The sequence below is a fragment of the Vanessa cardui genome, chromosome 10 (genome assembly GCF_905220365.1).
Source record: "Vanessa cardui chromosome 10, ilVanCard2.1, whole genome shotgun sequence".
Classification (NCBI taxonomy): domain Eukaryota; kingdom Metazoa; phylum Arthropoda; class Insecta; order Lepidoptera; family Nymphalidae; genus Vanessa; species Vanessa cardui.
In genome coordinates this window covers 2,205,033-2,223,051 of record NC_061132.1, presented here as the reverse complement: position 1 = coordinate 2,223,051, position 18,019 = coordinate 2,205,033, and the positions used below count along the sequence as shown (strand labels likewise).

The 18,019-nt window shown below is 35.5% G+C and overlaps 2 protein-coding genes across 2 annotated transcripts in view; one reads left to right on the top strand and one right to left on the bottom strand.

Moving 5' to 3' along the window:
- Positions 1-14,165, bottom strand: LOC124532927 (BRCA1-associated protein). Its single transcript, XM_047108053.1, has 11 exons — positions 13,794-14,165; positions 13,424-13,661; positions 13,180-13,344; positions 6,737-6,912; positions 6,218-6,404; positions 5,075-5,173; positions 3,714-3,805; positions 2,621-2,789; positions 1,722-1,871; positions 857-974; positions 1-515 (listed from the first exon to the last, which is right to left on the bottom strand). The coding sequence occupies exons 1-11, from the start codon at positions 13,870-13,872 to the stop codon at positions 363-365; spliced, it is 1,626 nt and encodes a 541-aa protein (XP_046964009.1). The 5' UTR covers positions 13,873-14,165; the 3' UTR covers positions 1-362.
- A 748-nt stretch (positions 14,166-14,913) lies between these two features.
- LOC124532690 (ubiquitin carboxyl-terminal hydrolase 32) overlaps positions 14,914-18,019 on the top strand; it is a 41,204-nt gene continuing 38,098 nt past the window's right edge. Inside the window, exons 1-3 of the mRNA XM_047107716.1 lie at positions 14,914-15,083; positions 15,157-15,391; positions 15,734-16,052. Coding sequence (XP_046963672.1) covers positions 15,026-15,083; positions 15,157-15,391; positions 15,734-16,052 — 612 coding nt within the window. The 5' untranslated portion in view covers positions 14,914-15,025. The remainder of the gene's footprint in view (positions 15,084-15,156; positions 15,392-15,733; positions 16,053-18,019) is intronic.

Sequence of the window (18,019 nt, the reverse complement as noted above, 5' to 3'; positions counted from 1 at the left end):
GACCCAAAATTAATTCTTTATTATTAAGTTATATCACAGTATATCGCAATTTGTAAGCTGCAGCAGAATTATAAGAAACGAAATGTGCTCTGCTAGAAAATCTTCGTGTTTTAAAAAATAGCCATCATAACTATTTAAAAAGAAAAACACTATAATTCTATGACGGCATTATTTTTGCAGAAATCAGTTTTTTTTTACATTTTCTAACATTCATGAATATTTACAATAATAACTTATAAACTATTTTTTTTCTGATAACCTAATACAATTTCAATGATGTTTCTTAAAGGTTCATTTTTATGTTAAATTTTCGAATGCTTCAGATTTTTACCAACAAATCGTTTTTAGAAAATTTATGACAGTTATCGCCTTCGTCGGCGCGGTTTGGCTGGCGCCTGCACGGTGACGCTAGCGGACGCGATTTCCTCCTGCGTGGCCCCCTCAGTCTTCTCGAGCTGCCCACGAGCCTCCACGAAGAACATCACGTCACGGAGCTGTTCCTTAAGATCTGCCACCTTAAGAATTGCAGATATATTAAGTAATATATGCCCAGTGGTTAGAACGCGTGCATCTTAACCGATGATTGCAGGTTCAAACCCAGACAAGCACCGCTGATTCGTGTGCTTAATTTGTCTTTATAATTCATCTCGTGCTCAGCGGTGAAGGGAAACATCGTGAGGTAATCTGCATGTGACAAATTTCATAGAAATTCTGCCACATGTGTATTCCATCAACCCGCATTGGAGCAGCGTGGTGGAACATGTTCCGAACCTTCTCCTCAAAGGGAGAGGAGGCCTTTAGCCCAGCAGTGGGTATTTACAGGCTGTTGTTTTTGTTGTTGTCCCGTGGGTCTCACCTCTGCGGCGAAGGCCTGCTCGCGCGCGTCGGCGCGCTCCTGCCACTGCGCGTGCGAGCGCGCCAGCGCCGCCGCCAGCCCGCGCTCCTCCGACAGCGCGCTCTGCAGCGTGGACACCCTAGGGGAGGAAAAATTCCGTTAAGTTAATTACTTGCCTACGATTCTTCTGCGAGATATAGCAGGTCCATAAAATATTGATAATTTATTCAAAAATTGCCTCATACAGGTAACATTTTCTTCCAGATTTTTAGTTTAGACCTTAAAGGTAAAGTAATTCCCTTCATAATATATATCAGATTTGGTAATAACTCAGCTGTATTGTACGCTAATAAAAGTATATGATTAATATGCCTTTATTCATAATACAATAGTGAACTTCTTACATATATATATCCACTTTAATTTTTTGCAAATTCATCTCGAATATCGTGGATTATTCAAACTCTCGACAAATCTTATCGCGTCAATTCGTTGTCAAATATTGTTTACTTAGCTTTTCTACTCTTATAGCTGGTATATAATATTAAGATAAGTGAATAACATTTGATAACGAACTGACACGATATCATATTGTTAATTGATATTTAAATAGTCAATATGATTTTACTAAAAAATGGCGCGGTAAATATGAATCAATATTGGATACTACATTGGAACTTTGGAAGAAGATATTGGTAGTTTTATTTTTAGTTTTTTTTTCAGTTGGACGGGTAATTGGACCACCTGATAATAAGACATCAATGCCAATAGAAATCGACGAACTCGAGTGGATAAGCATAGCAGCAGGTCTATTAGAGAATGTTCCAGAAACACGCGAACGTAAGGTTCGCGTTAGAGGTTCGGCGGGTTAGGGCAGCGCGCTCACTTGGCGGTGACGTGCTGCAGGCGGCGGTCGAGCGCGGCGTGCTCGCGGCGCAGCGCGGCCAGCTGCTCGCGCAGCGCCGCCGCCTCCGCGCCCGCGCCCGCCGCGCGCGCCTCCGCCGCGCTCACCTCCGCCGCGCGCGAGCGCTCCAGCCTGCGGGCGGGGGGGGGGGGTCATACCTCATACTGGCTATACACAATGTAGCGCGAGCGCTCCAGCCTGCGGGGGGGGGGTCATACCTCATACTGGCTATACACACTGTATATATAAATGTCCATACCCTTGTCCTGTCTTCTGGACTTTAAGGAAGTTGTCATACGTTTCATTAGATATGTAACATTTTTGATCGTTGGTGACGTCTCGCCAGTGTAAAAATTGGTAGTGTTTATGTTTATACGTGTTGAGGGGCCACTGATTTATGACGAAATCTCATAAACTATAGCAACTACAATTTTGTAATTTTGGCGGGTAGGTTCCTTATAGGGTGTGGACACGCGAAACTCCACCTCTAAGGGGGTAAAACAGAAGTTCCGAATATGTGTTTTAAAAATTTCGTATAGTATAGTATGTAATATGTTACGTATGGTACATTTGCGCTGACATTTATTTATTATATTAAAATACCATATCATCAACATATACAAAATCTTACTAATCCTACTATCCAAATTAATATCATCAAAATCGATTCTTACTTCGAAAAATAAACTATTGTTTTATAAAGGAATTCATACATCAATAAATTAATATTATCCTATCAGACTTCGCCCTGCGGCCAATCTCAAGAACAACTATCCCAATACGCAGGACATATAGTGCACAAGTTAGTGCGCTCACATATCCCTAATCTAAGATCAAGCGTCCCAGGTGCATATCAGCTATACGTAGGCGAGGCGACTGACTCGGCGATCCTCTCCTCGTAGTAGGAGCGCTGTCCGTCGAGCTGGCGCGTGAGGATGTAGGTGAACTCGAGCTGCGCGTTGTCCAGCTTGTCGTCGTGCGCGGCGCCCTCGGCCGCCACCAGCTTGCCGTCCGCCTTGTTCTGCACGAGACGGTGCACGAAGTTGTCGCCTGCGGGCACGCTCACACTCATTGGCATTCGCTCGAGAGCACAAGTATAGGACGACGCAACTCAGATGTAGCAACGCCCACACTCACCGACTGAGATTCTCTTGAAAGCACAAGTATAGTGCGACACAACTTAGATGTAGCATCGGCAAAATTCGTAAAACCGATCACATCCGAATTAAGTATGCTATCCCAAATTATCAATGTTTATTTCTTATGCGAATATGATCTTTACACAAACGTAATAACTTGTAATATCATATGAATATAATAATTAAATAGTTAATATGAGACAACATCACATACATTACTCTGATCCCAATGTAAGTAGCTAAAGCACTTGTGTTATGGAAAATCAGAAGTAACGACGGTACCACAAACACCCAGACCCAAGACAACATAGAAAACTAATGATAATCTACAATGACTCGGCCGGGAATCGAACCCGGGACCTCGGAGTGGCGTACCCATGAAAACCGGTGTACACACGACTCGACCACGGAGGTCGTATGACCTAATATATTCGTCAATTTGACACGACTTACATGTATTTGTTTTCTTTGACGCGAGAATCTATAGCGACGAATAACGTCGAATGGCGCGATACGGAGCTATTTCTATTGCTTGTATAAATCGGCAGTAATCGGTTTTACGGATTTTGCCGATGCTACATCTAAGTTGTTTCGTACTATAACTATATATACCTTACTCCAGTCGAAGAAGGAATAAAGATAAACAAGTCATAAAACTCTTTATTTATAATATAAAAAAAAATCATTCCACAACATCTGGTATATTCATCATCTGTGGTGCACAATATAGCAAAACAATTAACAATTCGCCTGAACTATGTTATTAAGCTCTTCTATATAGATGATATAAAGGCTTCTTAAATTAATGAATTATTTAAGTGCACTGATACATTACCCGCATAGTCCCACACTCTGTTCGAGCCCAGTTGTAACGCGTAGGTGTGATTTGAAGCTTGGAAATGTTTAGCGGCATGCCCCTTTTCATATCTGAAATTATATTTTGATAATATAAAATCATAAAATAAAATCATAAATAAAGCCTGGATTTAAAATTTGGGTTCCATCACAGGACAGGATTTATTTCAAAAGAGCAATTATGTGAGGTTCTTGCCGTTTCTTCTAGCGGGAGGCTGCTTTTCGAAACGGTGGTAGTATATAAATATCGCCGATTCAAAAACGCTTCGTTGTGAAGCTTACTTTAATAAAATTGATTTGATTTATCACGAACTAAAAAACTTACCATTTGCAAGTTTTTTTAGTTCGTTGGGTTGAGTCGCAACTGTCTGATATGAAAGTATAGTCTATTCCAATGGGAAGAGGAGAAAATATAAATAAACAACTTTGACCTTGAATTGATATGTCATTTGCGTTCGACTAGTGAGGTGAAAATAATCGAATGAATAGGTAATGGATGCTAAGGAACGATATATTTTTTTGATTCTAAAAGTAATTTTCCTTTTAAACAAAGCCAGGTCGTAATAAAAAACTTTAGGGAATTCCGAATAAGCACCCGTGCACATGATACGAAAGATGAGAGACGAATGGCTTTCTTACCCTTGTATTATTTTCAAAACTATTTGTTAACTAGTAGTTTTGTTCATAGCAATTTTGCTATGAACAAAACTGATCTACATTTATGAAATAAGAGATTTTTTTAAGTAAAATAATTCTTTTAATATTTTTGGTAAAATGTTATTTTTATGTAAAAACCTTACTGTATAAAAAATAACTTTTTTATCTATTGTTAGGTAACTTTTTACGTTTCTAATAAATGATTCATATTATATATTACAACCAATTAAATAAATATATTTTTTTAAAAATATATATAATGTATCTTAAAACTAATATATTTTTTATCTGTATAAATTCATTCAGTCTCCATTCGTTTAGCGAACATCCTTAGTCGAGGCCTCTATTTTAAATGTTCGTCATCGAAAAATAGCGTCTTGAATGTCGACAAAACTGTTTTCGTTACTTTGGAAGTGAAATTAAAGTGGATTTATGTAGTTTAGTGACATGTTGACATGCAACTGTTTGTAGTTAATCATATAGCAGAATTATTAACGAAACACTTGTGATATTGAAAAATATGGTATGTTTACAATGTTTCCTTTTGTCATTGGAATGGACTATAAATCAATATCACATGCTGATTTTTGTATTTTTTTTTAGTAGTTGTGGTATATGTATATGCATTTCAAAAATTAAAAAACATCTATATGCATATGCATGAGAGAGAAAACGTCAACTGACCTGCCGCAGCCAACGTGTCCGCAGATGAGACAGATCCACAGCGAGCCCGCGCCCTCCCCCCCCCTCCCCTTCACCCGCAGACGCGCACTCGTCCTCCCCCTCCGCTGTGTCCTCGCCCTCTGTACCGAGAATGTGATTTAGACAAGCAGTATAGAAATAAACACATTATCAACAGGGTTGCCAATGTATGGGGAATTCCCCAAATTGCGGGGTATCGTAAGTCGATTAGGGATTAGTGAGGGGAATGTCACATGTGGGGAAAATGAGGGGAATTTATCCGTCTTTTAGTTAGTACAAAAATTGAATTGTAGTCGATTATTAGCTAGCATAGTACACAATATACAGTCATCAGTAACCATGACTAGTCTGATTTAATGAAATTTACCTCGAAAATTAGATTTTATTGCTAGAAAATGAAGAACAACATACAAAAACATGATTTTTTTTTACTTTATTTCTGTGTGGGGAATTGGGACATTTCTTTTCCCCAATTTGGGGAATTTCGCTAAGATTTTTGGGGAATTAGGCATCGGCAACCCTGATTATCAACGAATATGATTTTTTTCACACGCTACACATTTGTGTAACATATCAACTTGAATCCCACATCTGTCCGTGAAGACGATCTAAGCGAGAGTGTAGTTTGTACAGATGAATATCCGGATGACTAATATATATTTAATTAACGAATATGATAGCAACTCGTCTGGCTTCGCACGGGATCAATGCTGACAATAAATATAACACAAAGTGTCGTACAACGTTCACAGTTTCTCAGTCGTCATCACTGTTTTTTTTTTACCATATTGTCCATATATTATATACAAAAATGTACCTCTCGAATCACTCGTTCTAATAAAAACCCCACCAAAGTCCACCATCACCGGTGTGTAATTTCAAAGATCTAAGTTTACGACAGAACAAGACAGACAAAACAGAACATAATGACAGACAGCGGTGAGTGACTTTGTTTTAGTGTGTGCAACAACAACGAATAACAATAACAGCCTCTAAATTTCCTACTGCTGGGCTAAGGCTGGCCTCAAGGTTTGTAACATGTTCCACCACGCTGTTCCAATGCAGGTTGATAGAATATACATGCGGCAGAGTTTCAATGAAATGAGACACAATCATATGAGAGACCTATGTAATGATGTGTTACCCCTCTCGCTCTCGCACTGCAGGCAGAGCGCGCGCTCGCGCGGCTCGGGCGTCTGCGCGCAGCGGCACACGGGGCAGCGCGCGTCGCGCCAGCGCACGAGGCACTCCGCGTGGAAGGCGTGCGCGCACTGCACGCTCAGCACGCCCGCCACGCTCTCGTCCATGCGCTCTGTTCATGATAACATGTAAAATATAAATGTTTAATAAATAATATATAAATATTATATGGTAATAACGATTAAACATCACATTGTGAGTGAAAGTTTCCCCAGTTTTTTTTTTTTTTTTTTATTGCAATATTTTACTTAATTATTATAATTACGACCTTCGTCAGTAACATGAAATGAGACATAAATTTATATATTCAACATATTATTATCATTATAAGAATTTTAATGATAATATGTTGAAAGATTTTAATTATGTACTAACATAAATTTAATTTATTAAAAAAGTGCAATTTATATAATATAAAATAACAAAAAAAATATTTTAATATACCTAAGCAGACAGGACAAGTGGGCAACTCAGTGTGTGAAGGAGGTGCAGCACCATGTCGGGCCCACTCCACCCGAGACACCCAGGCCATGTGGCATAGAGCTTGAGGCTCTAGGCTACTGTAGGGCACGCCTGAAAATGCAGAATGAAACTCCCGCGCTGACTGGCATGTTCGAAACCTAGGAAAAGGAACATTACATTATGTATGATTATTTGTTTCTGAGTAGCAATGTGAAAGAATTTCAAAGATAATTGTTAACGTTGTAAAGGTTTTCGAGATGTCTCATATATAAGTTACTAAACCAAACAAGATATGATAAAAGATTATAAAAAGCTTAAGTAACATTAGTAACTTACTAAGTAGGAGTCTCGTATCGGTACTCGTACGAGGTGGACGTTTATTGTTTTGAATGCATTCTTTCTTGTTTACAAGTCATTAGCTAATTACTGTGAAACCCGTTCGGCGTGCGGGCCGACCGGTGCCGCTTATCTATCGAACAGATAACTATTGAATGATTGTATTTGTATTCATTCTGCGTATTTTTTAATTTATTATTATACATGGATGAAAATGATGCTTCGATTGATGAGAACAATGTGAATAATGAGTTGAGGACTCCAAGCCCAACTATCTATTTAAGTGAGATGTTACGGAAAGAAAGAAAAGAGAATTGTGAGAAAGAGACAGAATATATACCCATGGAAGATGATACAGAACAGTGGTCAGCGCGAGTTAATAAAAGAGAAAGAGATGATAAAGACGAAGACGAAGGTTGGCAGACAGTTATGAAAGAAAAAAAAATTAAAACTCAAGACACAGACATGGAAATGTACATTTCATGTAAAGAAAAGTTTCCCAAACAATTTGCCCTTGCAAAATTATTAAAGGAGTTGAAAATTACTGATATAACTAAAATAAAATACTTAAGCCCCTACAAAATTAGAGTTGAATTTGATAATGTGCACTGTATGAATAGAATGATGACTTGTGAAGATTTGTTAAATAAAGGGTGGAAATTTCAAAAAGCATTTCAAGTCAATTTTACATATGGTACAATCAAGGACGTGGATCTCGATTTAACGGAAGAAGAAATTAAAATGCGCATTAAATGTGATAGTCGTGCTGAATTAAGTTCAGTGAGTAGATTGAAACGACGCGATGTGGATGGTAGCTGGATTGACTCCGAGAGAGTTCGTCTCTGTTTTAAGGGTTCGTATTTGCCTACTCATGTCTTCGTGGACAGTCTCCGCATTAATGTTGACTCTTACACATTCCCTGTGTCTCAGTGCTCCAAGTGCTGGAAATTAGGACATACACTATCTAGATGCCCATCAAATAAGATTATTTGCCCTAAATGTGGTAGTAATCATGCAAATTGCGAGACAAAGACGTTTGTTTGTGTTAACTGTCAAGGTCCACACATGGCACTCAATAAAGGATGCCCTGTTTTTTTGAATGAAAAAAAGATTCGCGAGATCATGTCTCAATTTAATTGTACATACAGGAAAGCTCGTACAATGTTACCAGAGTCTCCGACCCCAAAATTTAACATCCAAACTGTGAATACTAACGTTGATCAAACACACATTCATACAAATCGCACATACGCAAATGTTGTTTCACATGTGTTTTCTACTCATGTGGATTCAGAAGAGGAATCTTCGGCACAAGTTTCAAGTGAACAGACTAAAATGCCAAGAATAAAACGTAAATCCGAAAATGTACCTAGAAAACATAAAGCGCCTAAAACCGAAACTACAAACCTATCTACAAGCCATAACCAGTCTGATTCCAAAATTGAATCTGAAGAATTACATCAAACAAATCTCGAAAAACCATTAGATAGAGATATCAATTTCTCAGAACTATTAAGTAGACTAAAAGAAATTTTATTTCTTAAAAGCGGATCTTTTCAACAAAAAGTAAAGAAATCAATTAAGTGTTGTGTTGAGTGGTTGATTTTAATTGTAGTTGAAAATATTTCTGATTGGCCTATCCTAAAGTTAATTTTAGACTATTTAAACACATAAATTCACAAAGCTAAATATAATTCAGTGGAACGCACAAAGTCTTAGACCTAAATTGACAAGCTTTGAAAATTTACTGTGGCAGGAAAAGATCCATATTGCTGCCGTATGTGAGACTTGGTTAGAGCCAAATGGTTACTTAAATATCAAAAATTACAATATACACCGATGCGATCGTGCTGACTCGTATGGAGGGATAGCCATAATTGTACATAAATCCATCAAATCTCAGGTATGCAAAGTACGTCAAACTAATTCATTAATCCAGATCATCCATGTTAGGCTTTTGAATTGCGGAGACTTTGATAATGTAATTTCTGTTTATTGCCCATCTTCTGCCCGAACCAGCACTCATGATTGGGACGCCATTTTCTCGATAGCTAATTCTAAAACAATTATAATTGGAGACTTTAATGGGCATCACACTAACTGGTCACAAAAAATTGACCAAAGAGGCCTTCAAATATTCGATGCGCTTTCGGATAACCAGCTTGTGACCTTAAATGACCGCACACCAACCAGGGTAAAATTAGTTAACGGTACTCTTCAAGAGTACTCCCCTGATATATCTTTGGTTACCTCTGATATTGCGCTAAAATTTACTTATACAGTTCTCAATGAAACTTTGGGCAGTGACCACAGGGTCATTAAAATATCAACCAATGTCAGTAATTCATATCCATGGATATATAAAAGAAATTTTAAATTAGCGGATTGGAATTTATACACGCAAATACTTGAAGACTTGTTTAATAATTTTTCTTGGTTTAATGATCCCCAAAAAGACTACGACTCCTTCGTAGATTATATAAATATAGCTGCAGAAATATCTATTCCTCTAATAAGATTTAACGAAAGCCCTACTACAAACTTCACCCCCAAGCCGTACTGGAATCAGCATTTGTCTAAAGCAGTGTCTGAGAGACGTTTGGCTTTGTCACAACTCCGTCGTAATCCAATCCCACGTAATTTGGATATATTGAAGGATAAAATTCACTCTGCACAAAACCTGATGCGTAACTCTCAAAGTAAATCTTTTCAAAATTTTTGTTCGTCTGTACATCACAAAACTACATCAACAGAGTTATGGCTTAAAATGAAGTGGATAAAGGGCTATAAAACTCCTAAACAACAAATTAATGGAAATCTAGTAAACAAACTTTTGCGTAGCTTAACTCCCGATTATGTCTCCCCTATGTGCCCTGTGTTACGTTCTCATAATAATAAAATAGGTTCCAAAATTTGTATAACTGAGCTAGAAAGCTGTATTCCATCTAAAAATACAGCACCTGGTGATGATGGAATTACATACCTAATGATAAAACACCTTCCAAAAAATAGTAAACACGTATTGACAACACTTTACAATTTATTTTATGAGAAAGGCTTTCTCCCTTGCCAGTGGAAAAATATCATCGTTGTCCCTATTTCGAAAGCAGGTAGAGATTCAGAATCTATTTCGTCACTACGCCCAATTGCTTTAATGTCTTGCTTATGTAAAATTTTCCATAGTATTCTTAATAAGCGATTGGAATGGTTCTGCGAAAAGAATAATATTTTTTCGATAAATACTACAGGATTTAGAAAATCATATCAGTGTGCGGATAATCTTTCTTACTTCATAACTAAAACTTCAGCTGGATTTTCGGAAAATAAACCAACCATCGCGTGTTTTGTTGACATCCATAACGCATACAATAATGTCAATATATCTTCACTCATTTCGATTCTGGATAGTTTGGGGGTAGGATCAAAATTTTGCAGTTATCTGTGGAATTTTTTAAACCATAGAATTCTTAAAATTCTTAATAACGGAAACACTATGGCAAGAAGTACCAGCCTAGGATTGGCTCAAGGAGATCCATTAGCGCCCTTATTGTTTAATATCGCGACCCATAAAATCTGCAAACGTACCAGCCCAGTTTCTATATTGCAATATGCGGACGATTTTCTTTTATTTACTTCATGTGATGATTTGACAGAAAGCTCTGAGAAACTGCAGTCGTCATTGCACACGATGGCTGTCCAATTATTAGATATAGGGTTAGAGATTTCGTCTACTAAAACTAAAGTTTGCATATTTAAAAGGGGCCATAAAAAATATACAGTGAAAATATTATTGAATGACAAAATAATTGAAGAGGTTAACGCTTTCAAGTATTTAGGAGTGTGGCTTGACAATTCATTGAGATGGTCAAAACATATTAATTACTTAAGAGGCAAAATTTTGAATTTATTAAATATTATTAAAATTCTAAGAGGACCGGGCTGGGGTATACATCCAATTCATTTAAGGCGGTTGTATTTTGGGTTGATTCGGAGCAGAATAGATTACGCCAGTTTCTTATATGATAATAGTTGTAACACAAATTTGAAAAAAATCGATGCGTTACAGAATCAGAGTCTCAGATTTATTGGTGGCTTTGTTAAAACTACACCGATCTATATTATGGAAAATGAGCTTTGCGTACCACCTTTGTCGATCAGAAGGTATAATTTGGGAGTTAAATTTTGGTTAAAATGTAAATCTATGGCTAACAATGAAATTATCAAGTTGTTAAATATATTCCAAAATATGTGTACCAATTCTTATTGGCGAAATAAAAAACTACCATTGCTCATTAAGATTCACAATGATTACAATGCTCTCAAAATTCACCAAAGTAATAAACTAGATATGTTTAGTCTAGACACGTGGGTTAGCAGTGTGGATTTATCCTCTCACATTAAATGTTCTTTAGCATCAATTGACAAAAGTAAAAGTAAATATAGTAATGCAGCTTTAAAACTATTATCGGAACGGGAAATTTCAGAAATATATTCATCATTTTATAAAGTGTTTACAGATGGCTCAAAAGATAGCTCTGATGTTGGTGTTGCTTTTTATGACCCTCAAACTAATACTAATTGTCAACTTAGAGTAGATTCTAAGATATCTGTGATGCGTGCAGAGTTATTAGGAATTTTGGAGGCTTTATCATATATCAGTACAATAGATTGTGATAAATTTGTAATTTTTTCCGATTCTAAAAGTGCTCTTCAACATGTGGCTCGGTCTACCTCGACCTTTCGAGGAGCTCCGATAGCCTATGCAATTTTAAAATCTATTCTAAGTTTCTCTCGTCAAAATAAAAAAGTGATGTTGCAGTGGATTCCTGCTCATATTGGTCTAGAGGATAATGAAAAAGTAGATTTTTTAGCAAAAAATGCAGCACGAAATGGTGTTTACTACCAATGCGTACCATATTATACGGAATTATTATATCTAGCCAAAGAAAAATATTACAAATTTTGGAGAGAATATTTTGATGAGCGATCGCTGACTAAAGGGATCTGGTACAGAACTATGCAACCCGGACTACGGAAAAGTCTTTGGTTTGATGGAGCCAATATGAGCAGGTCTTCAATTGTCACAGCTCTTCGACTTCGTTCCGGCCACATTCCATTAAATAACTTTGGTTTTCTTATGGGTAAAACACCTTCACCTAACTGTAGTGTATGTAACAGCATAGAAGACACGTACCACGTAATAATGGAGTGTGCTCGGAATGAGACTGATAGAATTTCTTTTTTGCGTTTAATCAATTATTGCGGGGAGGTGGGGGCATGTAATAGTGTCCTCGCTGACCCTACATCAGAACCAGCGCAAGTTTTGTACAAATTAGTGGATGGTGTTTTTAAGAATCGATGTAATTAATCAATTTGTTAAGTTTAATGTTTTGTAAGCACTATGAGGGTGGCATTTTCTTACAGAAAAAACCCTCTTTAAAATAAATGAAAAAAAAAAAAAAAAAAAAAAAAAACTTACTAAGTAACTTTTATATAATTTTGTTTTTCATACAACTTATTGTATTCAGGGTCATATTCAAATTTTCAACAAACTTAAACAAAGTATTATATCAGTCAACTTATTCATAAAATAATAGTTTTTGTCTTAATAATAATGTTATAATGATTTAATTTTCTATCATAACTGTATTTTTATATTATTGCACACAACTTGTAAAATTTACACTTAATAACTTCAAGAATGTAAATTTAGTTATTACATAATATGTGTATAAGTTGTTATTTAGTTGAATATCTAGTAGAGAGAAAGTTAAAACAACTACAACTTGGAAAAGACCTTTGCTTCCTACCCTTCAAATATCAAACCATTTGCAGCAAATAGGAATAGGAAAATACCAATTGCAAGTTTAGGAAGGGAATACCAAATTTTATTATTATTTGTTTATTTATTTCACTTCTGTAACTCACAGTTACATAGGATTGAGTATACTTCTGTGAATTGAACATTTATATACTGTAACATTTAAATTTATTTATATACCTCTTTAACTCAATATTTTTGTCAAATTTGAAACTTTATCTTTAGAGATTCTACAATATAACAAATAAATAATAATTTATATACTAACGTGAGTAGAGCCATATAGTGATCAGGAGAGCCATCCCGTAGTACTCTGACATGTGAAATATCTTCTTGACAAGCTGCTGCAAAAGCCAATAGGTCAGCGGCCCCTAAAGCACCCGGCACGGATAACAAGCACAAAGTCTTAGCTTCTTCTGCTTCCTTTAATTCACTGTAAAATTAATTGAACATTCAAAGTTATGAAACCTTCTTACACTAATTTTATTAAGAATAAATATGAATACACATACTTTTCTTTATACAAATGGAGGACACCTTTCGTAACTTCCACCAATGGGTTACCACAAAAGAAGCTGATGGTATTATCATCTTCTGATGTACTACCCTCTAACGGAGATCTGCGTGAACTTGTGGGTAATATTCCAGAAACACTGTTAGGTCCCATAACAATACTAGCATATGTCTCCACAGTTATGGTCTTTGAATCACGAGCACCTCTATCTTTCTTCTTCTGCTCTTTAGCTAGCTCTAAAACATTAACGATTTCGTTATTCATTCGTATTCACATCGTAAGTAATATATAATATAGTAATATAAAATCGAAGGTAGTTTAATGGTAGATCCTTTGTTTGTGTTATATGAGATATCATTAATACTTACCAACTTCAACTGGATTATCACCCATTTCAGTCACTTCTTCGTCTATTTCTATCCGTAAAACGCACAACGATACAGACATTTAAAAAGCAAACCCAAGTGTTTCACAACAAAGAACTACTGTCACGACATAACATCTCTTTCTAGCTTCTATTTATTTTAGAAAATAAGATTGTTTCGATTGTATTACTATTTGCCTTATCTGTACAAATAATTTAATACATAAATAACGCCAATTGCAATAAAGAAATATTAATGTTAAATTACTACTGTACAAATCAAACAAGTTTACTATATTTTAATAGATGACATATGATGTTCGATAAAATTGAAATCGTTTCATGTTTACATTATTCATTTGACAATGTATAAAGACTTCCAAGTATGCTTGTAATGCAGTACCTATTCAATATGCTAGCATAATACATCAGATATTTTGATGACTTGCTTTCAAGTTTTCTTTTGAAGTTGTCACGAATAAACTCAATGTTCGCGTCAGACCTTCGTCAATTTGTTTTTAATAATTCCTTAATTTAAAAAACAGATTTTTGGAAGAGCAGTTTTTTCTAAAAATTATAGATATAGATAAATTATGTGAATATCTATTATCTTTAGAAATCAGGATTACTTGTAAATTTTAAGAACTGATTTCCACTAAATGTAGTATCTGAGGTTCTTCAATTATAGCCACATCTTTTGTACATAAAGCTTTGGTTTTAATACCCGGTAAAAAATATTTAAATACTCATGCTAAGCAATGTTTTAATATACAAGCCATCTTTATGTTTTAATTTAGTAAAAACCGCTGTTTTTATTACCGCTGTTAATTATTGGTACACTGCATATATCTGCATATTATTCAAGATCTTTTTTTTATTGCTTTGATTACAATGATTTACTATCATTATCGTATGTGTGACTGTTGAATAATGTTGAAATTATGCTACTTTATTTTAACATGAATGGATTTACAAATAGTTTAACATACTATAACCTTTGCATTCAAAATAATTACAATATTATTTTTCTTATATGCATGAAGTAATTACAATACAATTTTTGGAATTGAGTATCAGCACTTATCCGATCGTGAGTTGAAGGAATGTTGTGGAAAAAAATAAAAATATTCAATATGGCTACAGATCATACGACGTGAGCTGTCAGCTGTAATAATTTTTTTGTTTCTTTGTGTTTATTACGCCTAAAAATGTTATGATCATTGCAAATACGTGAATATGGGTGCGAAAGATTCAAAACCTAGTTTTATATCTTATGACGATGCAGCTAAACGAGGTATACAGTGTAATTAAAAATAAGTGCGTTGTATGTTGCGGAAAATATCACCAATGTTGTATTTGATTTGCAGTGTCTGATAGTGAATTGAGGCGTATTCGTGAAGCGTTTAAGAGATGTGCCGGAGCGAACGGCTCGACCTTGAGCTTGGAAGCATTCGTCCATGAAGTTTTGTGTGATGGGGTGCCTTACGAAGTGGCGGAGTGGTTGTATCAGGCTTGTGGGGGTACCAAGCGCGGTATTAATTTCAAGGACTTACTCTGTGGTGTTGTTGTTCTAACTAAAGGAAACATTGAAGAAAAAATTAAGTAAGATTCACCGTATAATCTAAAATTCTAACAAGAAAAACATTAACAATTCATTTTCCCCCCAATTTATAATTATTTATGAAATTTATATTATATTTTTAGATAACATTAACATTTTTAATTAAGAACAAATAAAAAGTAGCCTATGTTCTTCCTTGGAATTCAAGCTTGCTTCACAACAAATTTCATCAAATTTGGTTCATTGGTTTGGTTGTGAAAGAACAACAGACTGACAAAGTCACTTTCACATTTATATTATTATTAAATAGTATAGATTTTACAATTAAATAATAGACTTGCACTGTATAAATTAAATTTTAAATCCAATTTGATTAATCGCAGGTTCCTCTGGACTCTATATGTGAATAATCAAACTGAAAATGGTACTTACATATACAAAAGAGACTTTGCTAAAGCTTTGCATTTGGAAAATACATCGCTACCGATAAGTGAAGCACATGGGACTGTCGAGATTCTGACAAGTCTCTTTGGTAGCGGAGAGAAGGTGACGTTCGATCAGTTCCGGTCCTGGCTGCTCATACACAAGGATGCCACAGTGCTGTCAAAATGGCTGTTATACGATAGAAGCACTGTCGTACAGGACTTGGAGACGCCTACATTTTATCAGAGCTTAGCTGGTGTTACACATTTGGAAGAAAGAGTAAGTAAGAATGTTTTTGTTTACGAATTCGTAAAATACCTATTACAATAAATACAAGGTTAAAACTTAACAAAGTTGCGAAATATTACATAAAATCAATTATCAATTTAACGACAAAGATTACAAATTATGTATGTAAATGATATATAATAGAGGGTTAGGTTAATATGCAATAAATTACCTAACTCGTAATATCTGCTGCACGGTGTTATCTTTCTATGCTATCTCTGTGTTTATTTATGTGCCAATAACCTCAAATGGGATATTTTTCTTATACATTGTCTGTTGATTGAATAATCTTGCTCTAAAATAGGTTGAATTATTTATATATATAGCCTATTCCAAAGGAAATACGAAAAAAAATAAGATTAACATACCTATTTCATGCAATTTGCTAATTACTCAGCTATATGGTACACTACTGAGAGCTTATGATTAATATACCTTTATTCATAACTAGCTGTGCCCTCGACTTTGTGAGTCTTTGAATTTAACAAAAAAGTTATTTTAATTGGTAGATCTTACTATAACTTATTAATTCTGTGTTAGACAGATTTTGTGATAATAAGTTATTGGTAGAAGGCACGCGGAGTGGTGGTATGCCCGTTGTCTGCGCGTGGTACTGGACAGTATTTGGACATTGCATCGTAACTTTATTACGTTACTCCTTATTACATCAGCTATTGGCCTGTGAAAGTCCCGTCAAAATTGGTCCAGCCTTTCCTGAGATTAGTCGGAATAAACAGATAGATAGGCAAACAAAACTGTAAAAATATATTCTAGTATATGAACCGCGTATATACATATGCATTTCGTAAAAAGCGGTTATTTTAATATTATCATATCAGAGGTGTACAAGTCAACACTATTACATACGGAAAACGCCATTTCTTCACAAATCCATACTGAGTATCATAGATCGACCATTCATATCTAGAAGGAGCCCCCTTCCCCCTTTAAGTCGTTTAAAAGGAGTATTCAAAATGACATAAATATTAATTTTATCTACATAATTAATAACTCATTCAGAAATGTTTTACATAAAACCAAATTGATTGTACTTATTTTAATCATTTGCAAAGATTTATTTACTTCTTATTCATAGTCTTTATACTCAGGTTGACTTAATGACTAGTTATCTGCATATCTTATCTGTACAATAAATTAAACAAATTGATAATATTCAGGATGGCCCAGTGGAGAGAATACTACTCTGTTTTCTATATATATTTTTTATTTATATGACTGAGGTTTTATCATTATAATTACGGTCAAAACATCGTGAGGAAACCTGCATGTGTCTAATTTCAAACGAAATTCTGTCATATTCGAATACGGCGTGGCATAGCGCGGGGAAATATGCTCCTAACCTTCTCCTCAAAGGAAGTACCTCAAAGTGGGAAATTTACAGGCTATGTGCTATTTTACACAATATATTCTAATTGACCTTACTTAGGTAACGCACTCACATATTCTACTACCAAGAAACAATACTTAATTGTGGCACAAAAGGCACAAAGTACATAAAATCTCAGTCCCAAAGACTTGCGGAACATTGATTCTGTATGGAATGGTTATTTCATACACAGCCAATGTCATATCGCATTAGCCCCGTGAGCTCAATTCTACCAATATAAATGCAGCTTGGTGGAATATGCTCGTAATGTTCATCTATCATCATCTTCCGGCAACGCACCTGCAAGCCCCATTGTGTTGCAGATGTCCATGGGCGGTGGTAGTTACTTTCAATGGTGACCACTGCTCATTTGCCACCTATGTCATAAAAAAAATCTTAGCGAAATACAATGGAAAAGTCCAACACTAGTATATTTATGAGTCATAAAACTTCACTAGACAATAATAATTGTGACGGAATTACGTTTCGTTTTTAAATTTCGAAGCTCTCAACTTAAGTACCATGTAGTTGATAGATATTGAATCAACATTGCTACCAAAGACTCGTTAAT

Excerpts from the sequence above, each read along its gene's own strand:
- LOC124532927 (XM_047108053.1), bottom strand. The coding sequence starts at position 13,872 with ATGTCTGTATCGTTGTGCGTTTTACGGATAGAAATAGACGAAGAAGTG. Across the intron at positions 2,790-3,713 it reads CAGAGTGTGGGACTATGCGG|GCGACAACTTCGTGCACCGT; the intron begins GTAATGTATCAG and ends GCGTGCCCGCAG. Across the intron at positions 516-856 it reads AGCAGGCCTTCGCCGCAGAG|GTGGCAGATCTTAAGGAACA; the intron begins GTGAGACCCACG and ends GCAATTCTTAAG.